Here is a 15,634-nt window from a genome sequence, read left to right as displayed (position 1 = left end):
AGTAGGTGAGCCAGACTCGGCAACGGGTTAGGTGGATGAAATATGAACTCATCCGTGCTAACGTCAAAGAGGGCAAGGGATTTGGTTGGTGAAATATGACCCATCCGTACTATGCTAACGTTTGTGTTCCTTTTCCCTTCACATTGTCTTGGCTCACCTTAATGTTTTCTCTCTCTTCCTCTCTCCATTTTTTTTCTAGGTAAGATACTAAGATCTCTCTCAATTATAGATTTATGAAATTGGGGAATGCCAGAAGGGAGAGGTTGCATAATCATAATAAAGTTGAGAGTGGCTCAACAAATCCTTGTATTAGAAATTAATCACCAATCAATAATTTTATTTATTTATTTATTTTGTTGGGGTAAGTAATCAATCAATAAACAATCCTTGGAGGCAGGTACAAGAAGGACGTACCATGACCAATAGTCCAAACTTAAAGTCTTAAATCCGTAAATAAAAGAACTTTAGAATTGAAAAAAGATGGTCACGAGTTTCATCACCAGAAGAACGAAAAGGACACTAAGGCAAGCTGGCAAGGTCTCTAAGAAAAGGCTGGTCCCTTACTATTAAAGGCTACATGGGTAGAACCTGAAGAGCTGTTGATCACATGGTTTTAGTGCACGGTATAAGAACGGATATCGACAACACGCAAAACCAATAGAATATCGATGGATTTTTATCGTCTCAATTACATCTTCGTCAATTACACTTCAAGTGCATAGCTTGATGAACGACACATGGCAAAAGTGAATCGAATGGTTGAAATTGGAAAACGAAATTCACTTATCCTCAACAGTAATACCCGATGGATAGTTTCTTTCTCCTCTTTGGGTCTTTCCCTCACATCGATCGCCTCTCATTCACTTGCCGGAGAAGTCGTCGGAGAGGGCAACCAGAAGACGTCTTTATCTGCAGATTACTAAAACCTTGTGAAGATGGGCGTGGAGGAACTGCTTTTACTAAAGAAAGAATAAAGATCACCAAAGAAGAGGCTATCAATGTGTTTCTACAAGAAGTATTTCTGCAATTGTTTTCCTCTCTCCCCAAGAGCTTTTCTGCAATTCATATTTCCACAAAGTAAACCGTTTATGCTCTAAGGTCATAAAAACAAAGAAATTCACGGCATTGTGAAAATGAAGAACCATTCTGAAATTTAAAAAAAAAAAAAAAATTTTTGCGATCTGCACTCACAAAACAGAGGATTATTAAATAAACGGAAAATCATAAGGCAAACCCACAAAGATCCTTTTATTTGATGAAGCAGACGAAGACAAAGCCATACAATAACAAAGATATGGGAATGGGAATGGGAATGCAAGCATTGCTTCTTGCCCATTTCCCTAGCATAAGCAAAAGACCCAAATTGAAATGACATACATCGCTACCGCACTGTGTATTACTAACATCAATTTCTTAAGAACAAATCTAAATGGGTACTTCAGCCCAACGCCTTTCCCCTTTATTCAACCACCGGAACCACCGATTTGGTTAAGAAATTTGCAATTAGATCGCTAGAACAAGACCCTGAACATCCTTAGGAAGCTTGCACTTAAACGACGATACTACAGAAGGAGAAGCAGATGATAGTGACGATTGGTTTGAGTTCTCAATGAATCGAGTAACATTGAGGGATATATTAAAGTACTCTTTGACTTGGGTGATTATCCCATCGGTAGTTACCGTCCAAGAGTGAACCCACGAAACTGAATGATTCTGATCGGTGCCTTCAACGAGGACCGTAGAGACAATAACAGTGAAGGTAAGAGGAGCAAAAACGAAAGCTTGTCTGAAGAAGCTTCAGTGAGTAATCGCATCATATGCTGGTGAGAAGGAGGATAGAGATGGCTTCTGGTTGCCGTCTCCGGCAGCTTCTCCAGAAATCGAATGAGAGGCACGCGAGGGAAAGATCCAACGAGGAGAGAGAAACTATCCATCGGGCATTAGGGTTGAGGAGAAGTGAATTTCGTTTTTCAATTTCAACCATTCGATTCACTTTTGCCACGTGTCGTTCATCAAGCTATGCACTTGAAGTGTAATTGATGAAGATGTAATTGAGACGATAAAAATCCGCTATCGATACGGTATCGATCTGGATCGGTTGTATCGGACAAAATTATCTCTGAAATTCCTTAAAAAAATGAGTTTTCTGACTATTTTACCCCTTGTCCGTACTGTGTTACCAATAAGGTATCGGTATCGGTGACTAATAAAACTGATACGTATCATTTGATACGGGCAATCTGATACCAATACTTAGAACCATGGTTTTATTGCATGGTATTGGAATAGGTATCAGTCAACCTGGAAACTGATACTCTATCGAATTAGTATTGGCATGGAACGTATCGGACAAATTTACCTCTTATTCTCCTTTAAAAATAGGTTTTCTAAACATTTTACCCCTTGTTCATACCGTGTCATTGATACGATATCAGGATCGGTCACTTGCAAAACCAGTACATATTGCCCACGGGTGATACAATACCGATACCTCAAGCCATGATTGGAACTAATCAGAAAAGTGAAAAAAATATATATGGGAAAGAGAGCGCCACCCATTTGCGCAGCCCATGCCGTCTATCGCCTATGGGTCCAGACATAGGGGTGTGTGAAATGACCGTCACATCCCTCTTCATTTCCATTTTCTAGGGGATGCAACTGTCTTTACGTGCCCCTGTGTCTGGGCGTAGGGGCAGCGTGCACTGCAGGACCGGGTGACATCTTTCTCCCAAAATATATATATTCATAAAAATACTATGATTTTTCGGTATATACTATTAGGCTCGATCAAAACTCAGCAGAATCGACCAATTAATACCCCTAAACCCTAACTTTTTGCTCACATGTCAGGTTACAATCCTAATGAAATTTGCCAAGTAATAAAATAATAAAGCTTTGCAAAATCAAAGACTACAAAAAAAGGTCCATAGACATACAAGGGACAACATCTTAAAAGGTAAGATAAACAATTGAGTTTAGCTATGAAATTTTATATGCGACTAATTCACACCTTTTCCTACATATTTAATCGTAAGAATTATCTAATCATCCTTTCACTTGGCAAAAACTAATCATAACCTTATAAAAGACTAGAGATACTTTTACTTAAAATAATTCTAACAATTGTAGAAAATAAATGAAAAAAAAAATAAAATTTGGGCACAGTAGACATCCATTTAGGGGGATTTTTGAACCACGAAATAGCTAGTTCTAGACAAGTACAAGTGTACAACACGCGTTGTATTAATTAACATTACCTGCCACCAAAAAAAAAAATTTAACATTACCGGGAAAAACCTTTAAAGGACCCTAATGCCTTCTAGGTAGCCCCCACCAAATTGAGTAATTAATTATACTTGGATTTGATTTTTATCTTTTTTTTTTTTTAATACACATAAACTAGGGATGAAGGAGTTCGGATCGTGTCCTTGTACAAGTACCGTTCAAGGCCCTTCACGTTCAATCGCATGAAATACAATGTGAAAAAAGTGGATTCCATGTGATTGGCCTTGGAGGGCCTTGGATGATACTTGTACAAGGACACGATCCGATCTCGTGATGAAGTGCTAGCTATAGAAATCATGGTATCATTCAAATCCTATAGCATTTTCAGTAAGGAATCACAAAAATATTAATATGGATCCATTTTCCCTGACATTGCTTAATTAATAGAATGAAAAGATACAATTTTTTTTTGGGTAAGGGAATGAGAAGATACAATATGACAAAAGAATTCCTCAAATACATCAGAAGATAAAAGATGAGATAAGAAGGGGGGAGGAGAGGAATCCCAAATAACAAAATTATGTTGTTAAAACCGAATAAGGGTATAGCATCAGCTACAAAATTGTCTTCCCGTATATTTCAAAAAATAACTAACTAAAAGTGAGCATGAAGATTAAAGCGGTCAGAAACTATATGGGAAATCCGCCAAAGAGGATCAAGAAGAGCCCGATTAAGTAGATTGACCACCAACTGATTGTCACTTTCCACCATGATCTTCCTGTATCCTTTAGAGGCAGCAATAACCAAAGCTTCACGTATTTTTCTATCGTCTAATTGGAATACTCTACACCCTATACCATTCTTGATTGGCATGGAACCAGTTCCATAAAATCCAATGGTCATGAGAACAGCATGAAATAAAATCCACCCCACCCCCACATCAAACATGCAAAACGAATCAGCTTATTAATTTTCTGATCACATTCACCTTTGGAAGCAAATGGAGATGATCAAAACCATGGTTTCAACGATCTTAATCGACTAGGTTGAATATCGATTCAGAACGGAATCAGCTGTGATTGATTTGGCCGATTCTCATCAGTTATGATTTTCTCATTGTGAGTGATTTTGCTGATTTTCACCGATTCTGCTTTGTTTTCGATTGATCTGACCAATTTTAGCCAATTCAGATCAGAATCAGCACTGACCGATTCCATCCCGATTCTACTTTTCAAAACCTTGATATAAAGTGAAGGTTTAGTGGGCTATCAAAGTGTTGCTTAGAATTGCTTTCCAAGTCAAAAATTATGTCGTGACATACAATAAGCCGGTCCATTCCCATAAAAGCCAAAACCAAGTTTTCTTCTCGGAGAATAATTGTGGGCCCTAAACCCGTTAGTCTCACTTAGATTATCACCGGTAGAAATGGTGAGGAGTTTAGGATTAATAACAAGTATGTCTTTGAATCAAAGTTTTAGTTCTGTACTGATATCGATATCAAAATTTTAATTTGTATACTAAAAATCCAGGTTTATAGCCGAATCACCGGTACTGTATAGGTCAAGTATCGATATCGGGCACAACCGATGCTGATATGCCAATCCGATACCAATTCTTAAAGCCCTGCTGTGAATAGAACTGATTGGAAAAAAAAGATGCATATAATTTGTCTATCTAGCTGGGATAAGGCTGAGTAAGTTTTATTTTATTCATATTAACCTTCAAGTTCAATAAATTTTCAATTCTCCAGAACTCTAGCAAGACCCTGTTTGTTTCGACGTAAAATTTTACCTGAAAAATTCCCAAACTTGATTGATTTCATGAGATTCAAAAAAATTTCTGTTAGGTATCAAATAATCCTTTTAATCCTGTCCTCTCTTTTGGAATTTGGAGGGCCTGGGGGCACCCCTCATGCTCATGTATGCAAATTTTGCTTTAAAATGCACATCCCTCATTATTTATGATGTGATCTGTCTTGTGGCTCCAGCCTTAAGTAGACAACTCAATGAAATATTTTTTTTATTTATCTTAATTTAGTTTATTTGATGGGTAACAATCCTGATGTCTGTATCTGATGTAATAGGTTGTGGGGTTGGAATTTGAGAATGATACAAAAGAATCTAAACTAAGCAACTAAACAAATAATATGATTTAATTAAAGCAAATTGACCTTTCAAATGTTCAAATTAATTAATTAAGATTCAATCTTTTAGCAAAAATTCTTATTCATGCCAACGCATGCTATCAATTCAGCCTTATTCTTGCAAATATTTTTGAAATGTATGAGTGTACAATCATATCCCTCAGATTATGGAGGCAATCATGCCACCAGATCCTTAGAATTTTATGTATAAATACTCTATTATTTCTCAATGGAAAGTAAGCTAATTTAGCTTCAAATCTTCTTATTATCAAATTAACAAAAATAATTAGTTAGGGGGAAATGAGGACATCACTTGGTTAGATTGTTTCCCAATTGATTGGATTTAGTACAAAAAAAAATTTGAAAACAAGGTGTGTCAATCGGATTGAATCAGATATTTCATCAGTTTTCAATAATTTAACCAAAGTTTTTAATTAAGTGCAAATGCACATAAATTATACCTCTACTTTATTAATTAAATAAATACAATGAATCTTATAACATTTTTGTACTTATCCAAGTATGTTGTGATGAGTTCTAATGCTGACTTTGATTTGGCTTATTCTAAACTCAAAAACCCAAAGAAAAGGCCTTAATCTGAATAAATTTGACAACAACATTAATTTATTTTTTAAAAAAAAAAAAAAACCATTCAGACCACCCTTTCAAAGATAATTAAATTATTCTTTTGTGGCCTTTGTGATTCCTAAGTTACAGTTTGCAGCTAAGATCGACATCATGCATAAAGCATACACACAAACTATGGCCTCATGATAGTTGCTTCCATTTTCTTGGAAGGTCAAGCTAACACTTAGGAAATACCTTACAAAGTAAGTGGTATGGGGAAAATGGGGAAATCTTATTGTAATCGAAGTAGTGAGTTAAGATAACATATATTTTTTGCAATGAGAGTAAATTCTACGCCATTTCACATAAATATTGTTGTAAATAAGTTTTCAGACTAAGACAAAGGATAACGTTACAACTTCTTAGCCCTGATTTGCTATGATTTCTATTTTAATTTCAGGGGGTGACTTCTATTCCGGAAATTGTATGATTTGATTTTTGCACTTTTTTTCAATGAAATAGAAATCAAATGGAATAGAACTTTTGAAATAGCTGAGGAGCAGTTTCAGAAATTTCTATTTCATTTGACTTCATTTTACTCTTTAATGGTCACATGGTTAATTTAATGGGTAAAGTAGTAATTGCATGTTAAAAATAAAATATCATCATTCTTCTCCTCTTAATGATCTCATCACCACCGCCGCCACTAAAACTCTATTTGTTGAGTATTTCATGAAATCAATCCAAAATTAAAATAGAAATCATATCAAATCTAACTTTAGTTCACCACTTTTTTTATATTTTTTGATAGTGACATCACACAAACCATGTACACATTTTAAGACTGTGGAAAGACGGATCTATATATCACAAACCACACTCACATACCCGATGTGAGACTAAACTCACACATCCAACACACTTAGTTCACCACTTTTGTTATAACAAATTGCACCCTAAAAAAATAAGCAAAGAATAAATAAATAAGGGAGGGTTCTTTGAACAAGTACCATAGAGGAGCACGCCAATGAGGTTCAATGGAATGGTTTTGTATGTAAATATTAATATAGTAAGGTCATTTCATGTTACAAGGAGAAAGATATATATAATCATAAAGGTTTTGAAACTACGAGTGTACTTCTCTTTGGGGGTTTGAGAATTTTTTTTCCAATAAATAATAATCATAAAGGTTTTGAAACTACATGTCATTGATCTTGCGACCTAATACCTAACTTGGATTAAGTTTCATCTAAAAAGAGCAGTGCGAATCGAAACAGTGTTTGATTGACTTTGGATTAATTATTAAGATATTGACCATAAAAAATTATATCATACAACATTTCTATCAAATAAATTCTTTGATAAAATGAGCAAAAGTTGTAATCTTTTGATTTATTCCTTGTGCCAAATTCATTATACAATGACATGATTTAATTTGCATCATCTTAAAGTATAATTGAAATAAATAAATAAAATGCGAAATCCATTAGCAAAACCATTACATTTCATAGAGAGAGTAAACGAAACGGCAAAACAAGAGGAAAGGAAAAAAAACAAATAATTTAGATAAATCTACCAACCACTTGTTTATTATCTCAAATATACAAGCACAATTTAGATTTCCATCCTCTCACCTTACTTACATGGAAATTTATCAAGTAAACGATGCTGAAAAGTCAAAGACTCTCTAGATGGAAGTGGAATATTGTGTGATTAAAAAAAAAAAGTCAAGAATGATGTTAGGTAACTTCTGTCCCATGTACTGGTAAGTCTGGTTGACCATTAATTGAGGAAGACTTGGGAGGATAGAATCTTAAGGTGCTTATGTCCAATCGAACAAACCCATCCTCTCTCTCAATGGCTGTGGATTTGTTTGGATCATTAGTTATAGATTATTAGATTAAAATTACACAAGGGAGCTTAAAAGCTTTGAGTGGGAAAAAAAAAAATGGGTCAAGGACTCTAGGGTCCCGCTCACCGGTCACCCGGTTCCAATAATCAGTGAAGGTCTACTATTACGGTGATATACGAATCTGCGGTTGAGAATGAGCCACGTCAATGATGTCATCAGGATTCCATTCAGGGATAACAAAAAAAAAAATAAAAAATAAATAATAAGAAATTTACACAATAGTCCTTACCCTAACACTCCGTCTTACTCCATACTCTGATCTCCTTAAGAACTCCAATGTCTCGGGAAGTAGGCCAGGTGGCATTCACATTCAATTTCCATAGAAACAAAACAATGCTTGGACTTGACACGTGTCATTACATCAGACGTCCAACCCATCCTCTCTTATTTCATCGTATGCTTAGGACTTAGGTGCCTCTTTTCCTGCTTTTGAGGGAAACCAATCATAAGCGGGATTTTTCTACATCGTAATCTTATTGTTTCCTTACCAAACATTGCCCTTTTTATTATATTCTATCACAGTCTTATTTAAGAATGTCAACGGATATTTAAAAATTCATGTTCGATTTGTGTTTGCATCTATTTAGGAGAATTCGAATCCGTTCGAAGACTGATCAGATACGAATATGATAATCCCCTTATCCGATTCGTTTAGCAATCTGACAGTAATAAAATGTTTGAAATATATCTTTGTGTCCATCTATCCATTTAAGTTTTTTTTTTTAAAATAATTTATAAGATAATGTGATTCTTTTTCTAAATTGTCTATTGGTATATATATATATATATATATATATATATATATATTATATGTATTGTGATACATTGAATCACATAGCTATTAAAATAAATACAAGATAAAATCAAAATAGAAAACGTAAGAAATCAAAGACTAAGAAGAACAGAAGCAAGAGTAGTTGTTCAACTCTCAAGTTTCAACCATAACCCTCATCAACAAAACGGTAAAGATGTTAGTAGATAAGATATTATCCAAATCCATCAGAAAACTAATAGGATATTATCCCAATCAATTCGATTATAATTGAATACGAATAAAATAAGGCTACTATCCGACTGAATTCGATCCGTTTATATCCTTATTGTCTCACTTGGCGTAATTACTTGAACACCCCCCTCCTCTTTTAAAAAAAAATTGTATGGTTGAACCATTTAGCCATAAAAGCCTAAAAAATGGGTGAATTAGTATGAGAACAATTATTCTTGTCTTTGCTTACAATTTAACAATATTGATTGATTTTGGGGTGATTTTCTTTATAACCAAGGAACTCAACTCATGAGTCATGACTTATGTAGGCCTTGTTTGTTTTCCTTGTAGAATTTTTGGTGTCAAAGCTATTTTACATGAAATTTTTTCTTCATATAAAATTTTCAATATTTTTTTTATCATTTACATTACAATAAATAATGAAAAATTCTATTTTATAAAAAAAAATTCATTTTCATCTTTTAACATGGACACAAACGGTGACTATATAAATAGATCAAGAGCCAGCTTACGAACAACTAGCAATGAGTGGAAATGGATTCTAAAAATTGGCTTTGGGGGATTGTGGAGTGAATTGTGAATACATAAGCCATCTTATGGAATTGCCATGGAGAACATGTATCTCTTTGGAGGAATATATATATATATATTTTGGGGGTGGGGGGTTGTCATTCCTCTCAAGGGCTCATAGACCACTAGGATGGCAACTCAAGAGGGCAGCCTGGGGTGGCGTCCCAACTCCAAGAGGATACCGTGGCTAGGGGTAAGAGTATGACGAGGAGGGGGGGGGGCAAGGGGGATTACAAGATGTCAAGCATCCAATGGAGGTAGACAAACAAGGGACCCCTCCCTAGGACTTAGGCCTACGGTCTACTATAGAGATCTACCCCCCCCCCCTCTCCAGAGGATTCCGTCTACACTCAAATCTTGTTTGGGGACTAAAGCTTGCATCACTTGTAACCAGTTAAGAGAAGAAGTTTCGTATGAAAGTTACTCAAATATCTCAAAGAAACTAAAAGCGACCTCTCCCTAGGATTTAGGCCAACGGTCTACTATGACTAGCAACCACCACCATGCCAAGGGAGGCTTAACACCCCCCGGCCCGCGTGCACACACACACACACGTTAAGAGGATAATTCTATCTACACTCAAATTTTGTTTGGGGACTAGAGCTTGCCATCGATCACTTGTCACCGATTAAAAGAAGAAGATTCATATGAAAGTTACTCAATATCTCAAAGAAACTATAACCACAAGGTTATGGATTTTGTGGACAAGTGGTAACAACTCTTGAAGAAGATTGAAGATGTTGTGCATGTAGAAATAGCTCACATAAAAACACAAGATTTTTGGAACTTCCCTCTCATATCTAAATCATATATGTATGACCAACGACCCATCAACTCCCTCTTGGCAGTTACTGTATGAACCAAAGGCTATTATTGAGTCTCTTCTCACCCAAACAATCACATTCTTTCCTTTGGGTGTGAATTATCTCACACACACACATATGACATCCCCTACCGGTAACTGTGATAAAAGCAGAAGTCTTATGAAATGATTTCCCTTGCCCCTCTCATGTTGGTTAGGGTTTATTATCAAATTTAAGTGAGTTAAACTTGTAATCAAATTTTTTGAATAGAACGGGTTCTATACAATGTACTCAACATATATACTTAGAAATAGGAGAGGGTATTCATACACGGGAGATTCTCGCATCAACTCCATCAAAAAGGAAAGAGGCGGGGGGGGGGGGGGTGTTTTATGTAATTTCAAATTGACATTTATGCCAATCTGACTACATTTAATGTCAGTCATGTACATACACAATCGTGCATGAAAACTTTTGTCTTAGAAATTAGTGTAATTTATTTTCCAAGTATATACTAGATGAATACGACAAGAGTCTATTGTTGAGTTATTACCCAATATATATACTTAGAAATAGGATACGGTATTCATACACGAGAGATTCTCACATCGACTCCATCAAATAGGGAGGGGAGCGGGGAAGGGTGTTAATGTCATTACAAATTGACATTTACGCCAATCTGACTGCATTTAATATTGGTCGTGTACATACACAACCGTGCATGAAAACTTTTGCCTTAGAAAATAGTGTAATTTATTTTTCAAATCGTTATTAAACGAATACGCCAAGAGTCTATTGATGAGTTGTTGCCGAAAATAAAGAGTATTGATGAGAAGGTTTTGGAAAAGTTTGAACCCAATTCCTACTTTGATGAATATGAGGGCAATTGAAACTTAGGGCCTTACACATTTGTGTATTAACAAGACCATAAAATAAATTTGGCATATTCTTAACCCCAGTCATTCACAAGCCTCTACCCCAAAAAAAAAAAAAAAAAAAGTTTATGTACAAGCTAAACCGATACAGTCGACTTGAAGAAGTCAACTCGGCCCGATTCATTATCAAAGCTAATTTGTTTTGTACCTAAAAGTAAGAGTTTAAATGGTTTGATTGGGTTTAAACCGTTTAATTAAACAGTTTCAATTTTAAAATCATAACATAACCATTTATTAAATGGTTTCAGTTTAAACGGTTCGCTTCGCTTCCGGTGAAAGATTTCTGTTTGATTTTGGCACATTTATGTACATCTAAGAGTGTTAAACGGTTTATTCGATTAAATGATCCGATTAGATCAAACCGTTTAGTTAAATGACATCAATTTTGAAACTATAACTAAACTATTTATTAAACATTCTCACAGTTTTAATTTAAACAGTTCGATTTGATTTTGGTGCACGGTTTTCGGTTTGATTTTGACATCCTTACTGGCCGCTAAAAGGATGCCAAGGTCATTATGATAATTTGAGAAAGGTAATTTAGTCATTGAAATTTAACATTCTGTAGGAGCAGAAAATGAAAGAAATTGATAAACTCATAAAAGGCGTACCGAGACTTTAGAGGAATCCCACGGGCTCCTACCTACCTTTCTCAACCGGCAACTTTTCAGGTTTTCTTTTTTTTGTTTTACCAAAAATTATATTCTAAAAATCTGAACTTTTTAAACCATTTTTAATAAGTTTTTTGAAAATCCATTTAGATTTTCAATACCCAGTTGTCCAACGCCACTATAAAATCGACTCATATCCTTACCTTTGATGTACCTAACCTCTTCAAAGGAAAAACAGAGAGGGATCAAAGAGAGAAGAACCCTGCAATTGTTTTTTTTAATTCCTCTCTATCATGTCGCTGCTTACAGATCTTCTCAACTTGAACCTCTCCGACGTTACTGAGAAGGTTATTGCTGAGTACATATGGTAAGTTTTTGTTTTTTTTTCCAGCACCTTGGGTGCTATATTTTTCCTATTGGAATATTATGTTTCCGGATCTTACGTTTCTTGGGTTTCTGTATCGTCTCCGTTTTCTTTATTGGTGGAAATTTTATGGGTTTATCTAATCTTTGTGTTCTCTCAGAGTTTAATGGTATCTGGTCTCCCATTTCTTAGTAACCAGTATCGTTCTTTCGTTTAATGGTTTTTAGTTTCTTCATTGTTTGTGTTGAGTTCTGTTTTCCTTTTAGTAGCCTTCCTTCAAAAAGTTTGTTTCAAGTTTTTCGTAGTAGCTACTAGCCAGTACTACCATTTCATACTTTTGCAGCCGGTATGCGTGAGCTTTAACATCTATGGTTGTACTGTACTTCTTTGTGATCTCTTCAAGGGAAATATCATCTTTTTCCAAGTTATTGGTATTCTAATGCTTGTTCTAATCGTCAAAAAACAGGATCGGTGGATCTGGGTTGGACATTAGGAGTAAAGCAAGGGTACTCGCTCACATCTTCTATTTATGGTTTTTTTTTTTTCCTTTTCTTTATGGAGGTTTTTGATCTATTTGGTTGTTGGGTTGTTTTTGTACTGTGTTAGACGCTTCCTGAACCAGTTGATGATCCGGCAAAGCTACCAAAATGGAACTATGATGGTTCAAGCACTGGGCAAGCTCCAGGAGAGGATAGTGAAGTGATCATATAGTGAGTGTTCTTCTTTTATGTCACTTTTTTTTTTTATTTTATGTTTCTAACATTGTTTATTGTGTTTCAAATTCTGCACTTTCTGGGTAGTGTTTTTATGAGGGAGGTTTTCTTTGTTGATTTCTTAAAACAGTCCGCAGGCAATCTTCAAGGACCCATTCAGGAGGGGAAACAATATCCTGGTAAGTAATTATTTTTTATTATCATTATTTATTTGCAGTTACTTCACTCTTGAATATCATTCCCTTTTTTTTCCTTTTAATTTCTGTCGAATTATAGATAATTTTTTTTTTCATTATATAGGTTATGTGTGATGCTTACACCCCAGCAGGAGAACCGATTCCCACCAACAAGAGATATAATGCTGCAAAGATTTTCAGCCAGCGTGATGTTGCTGTTGAAGAACCCTGGTATAATTTTGTTATTGATCTCTCTTCCCCTGTTCCAATTGGTCCTTCTGTTGATCTCTTCTTTATTTACCTTTTCATTTTATTATTTGAAAATCAGGTATGGAATAGAGCAAGAGTACACTCTTTTGCAAAAGGATGTTCAGTGGCCTCTTGGGTGGCCTGTGGGAGGTTTTCCTGGTCCTCAGGTAATACTTTTTGCCAGGTTAAGCTTCAGTACTATTGACTTGTGTTTTAATTTTATTATCTCAACCTCTATTGGGTTTGTTCAATTATGTTTCTATAGCCTAGGTCTTGGATTTCATTTTTTTTGGGGGGTGGGGGGTTTGTGTGGGAAGATAGCATTAAGTCTAGGTTTGCTTTTGTTGCTTTCTTCCATTCTTTTAAGTTACTGGAATTCTTTGTTTTCTGTAATGAATCTTATATCCTTTTCTCCAACTTGGTCTTTTTCCTAAAACTGATCCCTACCTACCTGGTAGTAGAGTGAATCGGATGAAACACCTCTACCCCAAAAAAAATGGATGAAACAGTGTGTTATGTGATGCAGTATGTTAAATGTGTTGAAGCTACATATATTCTTATATGGGCTAAGGTTTTAACTTTGTGGTAGGCATAATTGAAATTGAAAATCCATATTTATTGCAAAACACAGGGACCATACTACTGCAGTGTTGGTGCTGACAAATCCTTTGGCCGTGATATTGTTGATGCTCATTACAAAGCATGCCTCTACGCAGGCATCAACATCAGTGGTATCAATGGAGAAGTGATGCCAGGCCAGGTAGGGAATGAATTTTTCTGTTTCTCATTCATTCTTTCTTTCTTCTTCCAAATTGATAGGCTTTTCCTGGCAAAATTTATTGCTTTGTAACCTATTTTATCTCCTTTTATCTTGTTCAGTGGGAATTTCAAGTTGGCCCTTCTGTTGGCATTTCTGCTGGGGATGAAGTATGGATGGCTCGCTACATTTTGGAGGTAATCATATGAAAATGATGGCTGCCGTCCGTTCTTATTTGTTAGGATGCAATATATATATATATATATATATACTGTTCCTCTAAGGGCGAGAAGTTCTTAACAATGGTAGGTTCTAGTTACTAACTGCTTGCATTCTTTCTTGAACAGAGAATTACAGAGATAGCTGGTGTTGTGCTCTCTTTAGACCCAAAGCCTATCCAGGTTAAATTTCATTTTGAATCTCTGATGCTTATAAAGTATACAGTTCTTATGCTACAAAGTTAGGAGGACAATTCAACTGAGCACTGTTCATTCCTTCCGAAAATCTTGATTGCCTGTTCTTTAACACTGTTTGCTCTATTTCTTGTCACTAGGGTGACTGGAATGGAGCTGGTGCTCACACAAATTACAGGTAATGTATGCCATACCACTTATCTTCATTATTCGATTTTCCTTTTTTTGATGTATCTGATGAATTATGTTTTGTGGGTTCCAGCACCAAATCCATGAGAAATGATGGAGGATATGAAGTTATCAAGAAGGCAATTGAAAAGCTTGGGAAGAGGCACAAAGAGCACATTGCCGCTTATGGAGAAGGCAATGAACGTAGACTCACTGGGCGACATGAAACTGCAGATATCAACACATTCAAATGGGTATAGACTTGTTAACCTATTGAGATTGCAATTAGTACTTCAATTGTTAAGGTGAGTGTGCTGATGTTAAACAAAACATGTGGTTGCTTGACAGGGAGTTGCAAACCGTGGGGCTTCCATTAGAGTTGGTCGTGATACAGAGAAACATGGTAAAGGTTATTTCGAGGACAGGAGGCCTGCGTCGAACATGGATCCCTATGTGGTTACTTCCATGATTGCCGAGACCACCATCCTATGGAAACCATGAGACTGCAGTCAGGGCTATAGCCATCTACTTGCTGTTTCTCTTTTGGGAGGGCTTGATGCATTGCTGGATTTCTTATCTCTCTTATTTTCATTAGAATTGCATGTAATGTTTAGTTTAGTGGTCTTTGCCATTTTAGACTGTTGATTGTATTGTTGCCTCCCTTTTGGTTCTGCCTTTGTTCAATAATATTAATAATATAAGATGGCTTTTACTTACTACTCAAATAGTTTGGGTTATATGTGCATATCTTAGTGTTTGTTTGATGCAGATGTTTGAAGCTTCTTATATGCAATTCCCTATCTTGCTCAGGGAAACACACTTGGAAAGCATTTAGAATTCAGTCCAGAGAAATCATTGATGGGAGGTGGAAACATGAACCCCTAGAATCATGGAAACTGGGGAGGTAGGGAAGAGGGATATTTTTCTCAATGATGTAGATCTTTACCACTTAGATCTGCTGGCTAAAACAATTGCAGTTAGTAAATGTAAATCTGTATTAATCTGAAAGATTCAAGAAAGTG

General features: G+C 35.7%; 1 protein-coding gene across 1 annotated transcript; it reads left to right on the top strand.

Annotated features, from left to right (window-relative positions):
• The first annotated feature begins 11,972 nt into the window (after positions 1-11,972).
• LOC122655634 (glutamine synthetase nodule isozyme-like) lies at positions 11,973-15,325 on the top strand. Its single transcript, XM_043849885.1, has 12 exons — positions 11,973-12,139; positions 12,603-12,642; positions 12,743-12,846; positions 12,980-13,028; positions 13,150-13,256; positions 13,354-13,441; positions 13,906-14,034; positions 14,154-14,228; positions 14,379-14,432; positions 14,585-14,622; positions 14,707-14,866; positions 14,961-15,325. The coding sequence occupies exons 1-12, from the start codon at positions 12,066-12,068 to the stop codon at positions 15,111-15,113; spliced, it is 1,071 nt and encodes a 356-aa protein (XP_043705820.1). The 5' UTR covers positions 11,973-12,065; the 3' UTR covers positions 15,114-15,325.
• The last annotated feature ends 309 nt before the right edge of the window (positions 15,326-15,634 follow it).

The sequence above is a fragment of the Telopea speciosissima genome, chromosome 3, assembly GCF_018873765.1.
Source record: "Telopea speciosissima isolate NSW1024214 ecotype Mountain lineage chromosome 3, Tspe_v1, whole genome shotgun sequence".
NCBI lineage: Eukaryota > Viridiplantae > Streptophyta > Magnoliopsida > Proteales > Proteaceae > Telopea > Telopea speciosissima.
Note: the sequence above shows the minus strand (reverse complement) of the source record. Positions and strands in the feature narration are given on the sequence as shown.